Source organism: Ylistrum balloti, unplaced genomic scaffold, assembly GCF_031769215.1.
Source record: "Ylistrum balloti isolate Yb309-2 unplaced genomic scaffold, AGI_CSIRO_Ybal_v1 Utg369858, whole genome shotgun sequence".
In the NCBI taxonomy this organism is placed as follows: Eukaryota; Metazoa; Mollusca; class Bivalvia; order Pectinida; family Pectinidae; genus Ylistrum; species Ylistrum balloti.
The window spans coordinates 785,219-794,360 of NW_026782007.1; the positions used below are offsets into that span (position 1 = coordinate 785,219).

A 9,142-nucleotide genomic window follows, 5' to 3' on the forward strand; every position below is an offset into this window, starting at 1 on the left:
GGATTTTTACTTTCCATGGGAAGAGAAAGGATACCTACGCCAGAGTTGACAGTTAATCATTAATTATCATAAAAAAATCCTTTACCACAGAGAGTTATACTTTCCTGATAAAATTAAAAGTCCTGGCCCCACAGATTTCCTCAAGTCGAGATTTTCCTCAGCTGATATCTCCTCAAAAACGGCTTGTATAAAATTTTCTCAAGGAACAGGAGGAAGGCATCGGCTAGGATGTCCTGAAATTACTTGAGGAATTTTCATACAAGATATTTCCAAGGAGATATTAGCTGAGGAAAATCTGGGCTTGAGGAAATCTCAAGCTGAGATGTTTTATACAAGTTGGGCCTGGTTACATAAGGTCAGAAGCTGAATACTAGCGCAATGCACCGTATTCAAACTGGTAATGGTTACAGTTACGGACATGGAACATTTGCTTCAAAATCGCAATGTCCCGTACATTCATTTGACTCCATAACCTTGTATCTCAGCAGTACATTACACACCCGCTCGAGCATGGCTTGACCAGCGTCACATGTGATGTACATATCACACCTGTTTGGATGTTTGTAAGAACACTCTGCAGTTCTGTTGGAGCAAAAAGCTGAAATAATGATAAAAACAATGATATTCTAATTAAGCAAGTTTCCAAATTATGATAAGGTAATCAAATTCAGACAAATCGAAAAACAAACTAGGATGAAAAATTAAATACAAAATAACATTTATATATTGATGATTAGTTTAGTAAATACGTATTCGATATTTGATAATACATTTCATTTGATCTGTATTACGATACCTACAAACATCACAAGAGTTGCCTGTGTTGCTACAGGCCTTAACGTCCCTGAACGTCGGCGTGTTCCATCCGCACATCTGTCCAGTAAATAGTCCGTCACATGTCCTGTTCCTTGTCCGGATTCCAGTCCCACAAGAGAAGCTGCATTCACTCCAGTCTCCCCAGCTGTCGTAACACTTCCATTTTTGGCAAACTTTTGTTTCCGTTTCGGCTCCAACACATTCTCCGCCAGCAGAGTTGTCACAATCCCTCGCTCTGTTCGACATACCTTCGCCACAAGTTGCAGAACAGTCAGTCCACTCAGACCAGATGCCCCAGGTACCAGGTGGGGGACAGGAAACATCGCCGCAGGTTGATGTTTCAGAGACAGGTCCAACACAGTCCTCGCCACTATATTGTGGACGAGGATCATTACACTCTCTTGAGCGACTTCTCTCACCTCCACCACAGGTTGCAGAACAGGAACTCCAATTCTGCCAGGAACTCCAGTTACCGTGTATAGGACAGTGTTTTAGTATACATACTTCGTAGTCAGTATCGTTACCTTCACATACCTCGCCACCAAACGCCGGTAACGGATTATCACACGTTCTATTGCGGGTTATGATGCCATCGTCACAAGAAGTAGAGCAAGAACTCCAGGGAAGCCATTCACTCCAATTTCCATTCACAGGGCAGTGGGTAAGCGTACAGTTCTGTGTGTCTGATGCTGATCCTTCGCAGTCATTTCCACCAAATGAGGGAGGAGGATTGTCACAGTTTCTGCTGCGTGTGATGGACCCATTTCCACATGTAACAGAACAGGTACTCCATGTCTGCCAGTCAGTCCAGATTCCGTTGATTGGAGGATTCCCTACCTGTGTTCCTGACAAAGGATGATTTCAGTTATACTCGTATGTTCTTTTGGCATGCGATGTTTGCTTAAACTGAAAGCTATCACCTTAATTCAGGCTATGAAATTCGTCAGCTTGATTTTAGGTCATACATTTACAATGCAAAATCTGCTTCATGTTCCGATTGGCCTGTTGTTACCGTTGTTGTATAATTTGTTCTCATTTCAGAACATGATTTACTTACTTGGATTGATCAAGATTTACATGGTGGTTGTCGATAAAGCAGAAATCTTACCTTTCTGGATCACATGGCGTTAATCTTCTTGTTTTTTTTTTCAGGAGCCTCCGTGTAAATCTCGTTTTTATCATAATCATTGATTGTGTTGACATGTTAGGATTTTCTTGTTTTTTACACTTGTTTACATAAAAGAGAATTAGTTATTCTATTCATGAATTCACATCAATATTTTCTCAAACATTGCATCATGATGAATAATAAAGTAATTATGCCATAAATAATGAATGGATATGGATACCTGATGTCAATAGCGTAAAAATCAATGGCAAGAGTGCAGGTGCTAGCAATACCAAAAACAGTACTGATAAGCAACATATCACGAGTCGTTTGTGCCAGGACGTTCTCTGAAAAATAATATGCCGTCATACGTAATTCAATTCATTTCCAATAGTTGGTATGAATGTAAATATTTTTTTCATTGGCTTAAATGCCATAAGGATCAAAATAAGTTGAATTTTGATAATGATCTTCAATTTTCAGGATGATATTGAAATTGTCGATTCCGACCTATACAGTCCTTTGTGAACTTTAAGTATTTATTTTAGTCTACTATACCAAATACGTGACGATTTCGCTATAAGGTATTATGTGTTTCAATTACTGTTTCTTGCAGTTGCCAAAACAAGTTTCTAATTTGTATAGTGTATTCAACTCGCATTCAATAATCAGTGGTGTTGTAACTGTGTATTGTTTATTTATTTACACCGAGACGTTTATTGTACTTACAATTGGTAATTCCAAATCTTGATCCCTACCAGACTGCAAATAGCAAGTGTTGAAGACATGTTACTCTACTGTTATGAATGTCAAGTTCATGCGTTATGGCCGGTGTTGTCGATGAAACAGAAGACGCTTACTCTTCCGAATACCTTATCTTATTTTCATTTTAATGGGTACTGTTTGGGGTTCAAGTCACATGAAAATTAACACATTTTCTACTAATTTGATAATGAGATATTTTATCTTGGCCATGTTATCAAATCTCAAGGAAAAACAAGAAACCAACATGCCAACTTAATCATAACCAAACCCAAAATTCAATAAAGAAAATGTTTGCAAAAGAAAGATTTGCAAAGAGACTTCTGAAAATGTACAAGAAGAATAAGGCGTTTCAGAAGAGTAAGCGTTGTGTGACTCATCGACGACATCCGCTATGTAAATCTTGGTCCCTCCAAGTAAGTAATGCCATGCCCTCAAATGAGAACAAGGTATACAACAACGGAACCAACATGGAAATTAATGATAATTATAATATATAGTATAAGATATATCATTATAACTTTCCATTCTGAATATAATTGTGAGAATGTTCCTCTCTCTCCCCCCACCCTCTCCCTAAAGTTGAATAAGAGGTCCTTTTCACTTGAACTTTTTCGTCTCTTTCTAAATATTTAAATATTATGATTTTTATTTGTAGTCGAAAAAACAGCATCACTAACTTGTCCAGGAAAAGGTGTTTTAAATTTGACGGTTTTATGTATAAATTGAAAGTTCCATTATAACTTGTAGACATGAACATAATCAGCAATATCCTATATAAGGATGTTACTGATCTTCTCTGCAGGTCCACAGACAGAAACCAAGAAAGAATGATTCCAACACATCCCGCAAGCCGCCACTTTTAACACTTACTGATTTGTAACCGTCCCTAGCATTGGACATATAATGACAGTACAACTTAGAATCCGTTTACCTTTTTATCCGTCCTGTTTCTTTTCTGTTGATCCTATTTTTCTATTCATTCAATTGTTCCCTAAATTATCATAAAAATAATAAAAGGGTGTCTCAAGGCTTGTACTTACCGTTGGTGGAATACCTTGAGTAATAAAATAAGCTGAACTGTCATCCTGTAGATCAAACATTAAGAGTAAAATTATGCAAGAAAAAACGCAAGCCAATTTGTGAACAATTAGAGTAACAAATTATAAATTATAATGTACTCCAGTTATTTTTTTGTGACCAGATGTATTATGTTATGACTGTACTTAATATGGATAGAACTTTTAAAAACCATATAACATCAGCTAAGAAGCACAGCTTAGTTTAGGTTCTATCACTACAACAAAGCGATAACATACCCTGTAACGCTATCAAAACAACGAAACTTTTGGAAATTTTCTTCGTTGGTACTTACATTTCAGCTATAAGCCGCTGTTTAGAAGTCTCACAAGGGAATGGAAAACAAACAAACACTTCTTATTCTCTAGTCAGGATACTACTCTTTGTATTTTAAGTACGAGGGGAGAGAACTCTAGCGATATAAGTATTATCGACCTTATTTAAGTAAAAGCACATTTATTAGATGCTTGTATACTTTATTTAATATTGCGGTATGAGCATGATATTCAATGTCTTTGGTGCCAACGCAGAGTAAACTTACCGAATAGCCGACATCTGTTATATTACTCTGAAAGAAAAATACAGATAATATATGGGTATTTTATGAAAATGAACCGTGATTATAATCTTTTTTTTTAATCTACATAACATTCCGGAGAAAAATCACCGACCTATAGCAAGTGCCTCGCAAGTACCTCACGTAGGCCACGGTCCCACGACCCAAAGTTGTAGGGATAGTGACAAAGACGGTAAGAGACCTTAACCAGTCCGCTACTGTGGCCATTGATGTTTATCACAATCAACCAAGAAACAATATGGTTTAATTGATAATGATTAAAGGTATCAAAGCAGGATATACTTACAAAATGTCGAGAATTGATGGTACTATACTGAAAGAAAAAAATATGGATTGAGCATTACTCGTCAGAATTCGGAGTACGAGAAAACAAAATGTTTAAAATACCTACAGGAGCAGTGATTATCTAACAAAAGAAACCTTTATCATAAGGATTCAGAAACATTTTATCATTAACTTCAATGAGATCATCAGATTAATAATAGAACATAAATAATTAAGATATGATCAAAGTTTTAGTTATTGAACTGATCAAATAAACACTTACTATTCTCGAACTAGAGTCCGTTGCAGAGATGTAAGTGGGATCAGAGTCTTGATGTGGCAAGTGATAAGTGTAGTGGTTGGAGTGATTCCGTGACACACCACTGTTGTTATCATAATAATGATATACCTGTAACCAAATAGCAATATTGAGAGTCAGACATGTATATATGTCTCAATCAACTAACGAATTAACATATGCCCTCGGCAGCATTCAAGTATTCATAAAACAATAAAATATATTTCAACTTGTCATTGAAACCAGTTAATAGTATTTATGACACACACACATATATAGATACCCCTCAAACTATTTCTCTTGAGCTTTAAATCGTTGCAAATACTTCGCAAATCCTATGAGTATGTAAGAAAAATTCATTTTATACACAACTCTTTGACAGATAAACCTACAAATATGTCTTAATCAAACAGGAAAACACACAAATATGTCTTCATCAAGCAGTCACACCTACACTACGTCTTGATCAAACAAGGACACGACAGAAACTTCTATATCAGCAGCGAAAAGAGTTTTATCTTCTTGTTGTTAGTAATAGTTTATATTTTTTCTATCTCTTTTACTTGTTGGAATTCTAAATGATTACAATCGTATCTAAATAATCATTGCAAATTGCCATGTATTATTTCTGAATGAGCGAAAGGGTTTAGAATTACTTATTGACCATTGAAATCATTATTTGGCTAACAATGGTAAGAGCTTCAAGTCCAACCGACCGACGCGAACATGGAAGTTAACAGAACTGTTTGTCACTAGTATATGAGAAATGTGGTCATATACCTATCTGTTCTGTCTGATGCTTGTCACTTGTGTATGAAAATGTGGCCATGTGCCTATCTGTTCTGTCTGATGTTTGTCACTTGTGTATGAAAATGTGGTCATATACCTATCTGTTCTGTCTGATGCTTGTCACTTGTGTATGAAAATGTGGCCATGTGCCTATCTGTTCTGTCTGATGTTTGTCACTTGTGTATGAAAATGTGGTCATATACCTATCTGTTCTGTCTGATGCTTGTCACTTGTGTATGAAAATGTGGTCATATACCTATCTGTTCTGTCTGATGTTTGTCACTTGTGTATGAAAATGTGGCCATATACCAATATGTTCCGTTTCATGTTTGTCACTAGTGTATGAGAAATGTGGCCATATACCTATCTGTTCTGTCTGATATTTGCCACTTGTGTATGAAAATGTGGCCATGTGCCTATCTGTTCTGTCTGATGATTGTCACTTGTGTATGAAAAATGCGGCCATACGCCTATCTGTCCCGTCTGAAGTTTGTCACTTGTGTATGAGAAATGTGGCCATATGTCTATCTGTTCTGTCTCATGTTTGTCACTTGTGTATGAAAAATGTGGCCATATACCAATCTGTTCCGTTTCATGTTTGTCACTAGTGTATATACCTATCTGTTATGTCTTATGTTTGTCACTTGTGTATAGAAATGTGGCCATATACCTATCTGTTCTGTCTCATGATTGTCAATTGTGTATGAAAAATGCGGCCATACACCTATCTGTCCGGTCTGATGTTTGTCGCTTGTGTATGAGAAATGTGGCTGTATACCAATCTGTTCCGTTTCATGTTTGTGACTAGTGTATATGCCTATCTGTTCTGTCTGATGTTTGTCACTTGTGTATGAAAAATGTGGCCATATACCAATATGTTCCGTTTCATGTTTGTCACTAGTGTATATGCCTATCTGTTCTGTCTGATGTTTGTCACTTGTGTATGAAAAATGTGGCCATATACCTATCTGTTCTGTCTGATGTTTGTCACTTGTGTATGAAAAATGCGGCCATACGCCTATCTGTTCTGTCTGAAGTTTGTCACTTGTGTATGAAAAATGTGGCCATATACCAATATGTTCCGTTTCATGTTTGTCACTAGTGTATATGCCTATCTGTTCTGTCTGATGTTTGTCACTTGTGTATGAAAAATGTGGCCATATGCCTGTGTTTTGTCTGATGTTTGTCACTTGTGTATGAAAAATGCGGCCATACGCCTATCTGTCCCGTCTGAAGTTTGTCACTTGTGTATGAGAAATGTGGCTGTATACCAATCTGTTCCGTTTCATGTTTGTGACTAGTGTATATGCCTATCTGTTCTGTCTGATGTTTGTCACTTGTGTATGAAAATGTGGCCATGTGCCTATCTGTTCTGTCTGATGTTTGTCACTTGTGTATGAAAAATGTGGCCATATACCTATCTGTCCGGTCTGATGTTTGTCGCTTGTGTATGAGAAATGTGGCTGTATACCAATCTGTTCCGTTTCATGTTTGTGACTAGTGTATATGCCTATCTGTTCTGTCTGATGTTTGTCACTTGTGTATGAAAAATGTGGCCATATGTCTATCTGTTCTGTCTGATGATTGTCACTTATGTATGAAAAATGCGGCCATACGCCTATCTGTTCTGTCTGAAGTTTGTCACTTGTGTATGAGAAATGTGGCCATATGTCTATCTGTTCTGTCTGATGTTTGTCACTTGTGTATGAAAAATGTGGCCATATATCAATATGTTCCGTTTCATGTTTGTCTCTAGTGTATATGCCTATCTGTTCTGTCTGATGTTTGTCACTTGTGTATGAAAATGTGGTCTCTAGTGTATATGCCTATCTGTTCTGTCTGATGTTTGTCACTTGTGTATGAAAAAAAATGTGTGGCCATATACCTATCTGTTCTGTCTGATGTTTGTCACTTGTGTGAAAAATGAAAAATGTGGCCACTTGTGTAAAAATGTGGCCATATACCTATCTGTTCTGTCTGATGTTTGTCACTTGTGTATGAAAAATGTGGCCATATATCAATATGTTCTGTCTGATGTTTGTCACTTGTGTATGAAAAATGTGGCCATATATCAATATGTTCCGTTTCATGTTTGTCTCTAGTGTATATGCCTATCTGTTCTGTCTGATGTTTGTCACTTGTGTATGAAAAATGTGGCCATGTGCCTATCTGTTCTGTCTGATGTTTGTCACTTGTGTATGAAAAATGTGGCCATATACCTATCTGTTCTGTCTGATGATTGTCACTTGTGTATGAAAAATGTGGCCATATACCAATCTGTTCCGTTTCATGTTTGTCACTAGTGTATATACCTATCTGTTCTGTCTGATGTTTGTCACTTGTGTATGAAAATATGGCCATATACCTATCTGTTCTGTCTGATGTTTGTCACTTGTGTATGAAAATGTGGCTGTATACCAATCTGTTCCGTTTCATGTTTGTGACTAGTGTATATGCCTATCTGTTCTGTCTGATGTTTGTCACTTGTGTATGAAAATGTGGCCATGTGCCTATCTGTTCTGTCTAATGTTTGTCACTTGTCATGTTTGTCTAGTGTATATGCCTATGTTTGTCACTTGCCTATCTGTTCTGTCTAATGTTTGTCACTTGTGTATGAAAAATGTGGCCATGTGCCGATCTGTTCTGTCTGATGTTTGTCACTTGTGTATGCAAAATGTAGCCATATGCCTGTGTTCCGTCTGATGTTTGTCACTTGTGTATGACAAATGTGACCATATGCCAATCTGTTCTGTCTGATGTTTGTCACTTGTGTATGAAAAATGTGGCCATATGTCTATCTGTTCTGTCAGATGTTTGTCACTTGTGTATGAAAAATGTGGCCATATGTCTATCTGTTCTATCTCATGTTTGTCACTTGTGTATGAAAAATGTGGCCATATGCCAATCTGTTCTGTCTGATGTTTGTCACTTGTGTATGAAAAATGTGGCCATATGTCTGTTTCTGTCTGATGTTTGTCACTTGTATATGAAAAATGTGGCCATATGCCAATCTGTTCTGTCTGATGTTTGTCACTTGTGTATGAAAAATGTGGCCATGTGCCGATCTGTTCTGTCTGATGTTTGTCAGTTGTGTATGAGAAATGTGACTATATTATACCTACACAACTGTCTGTGCATCATGAATGAAGTAGAGTGTAAATTACAAAATGCGTTGCCGTTCCTGGTATTATGGTTATTACCACTAACAACGTTATTATCTATTAACTATTAGTCGGTATAGGAAACTTATGTTGAAAACAAATATCTGACAGAAAACATTTTATTTTAAAGGTTTGTAATACATTTTATGAAAGTCATTACAATACATAGCAATTAAAAAACACACGCCTACTTCCTGGATTCATGTGTAGTTTATAAGGCGTTGGTTAAGACTGTTAGAAACTGGATTACATAAACTTACCGGATTACCCAAGTCATCCAATGGCAT

The 9,142-nt window shown here is 36.8% G+C and overlaps 1 protein-coding gene across 1 annotated transcript; it reads right to left on the reverse strand.

Moving 5' to 3' along the window:
* Nucleotides 1-410: 410 nt before the first annotated feature.
* LOC132545863 (hemicentin-1-like) lies at nucleotides 411-9,142 on the reverse strand. The gene is made up of 6 exons (XM_060209534.1): nucleotides 9,116-9,142; nucleotides 4,891-5,016; nucleotides 4,308-4,334; nucleotides 3,730-3,774; nucleotides 801-1,653; nucleotides 411-598 (listed from the first exon to the last, which is right to left on the reverse strand). The coding sequence occupies exons 1-6, from the start codon at nucleotides 9,140-9,142 to the stop codon at nucleotides 411-413; spliced, it is 1,266 nt and encodes a 421-aa protein (XP_060065517.1).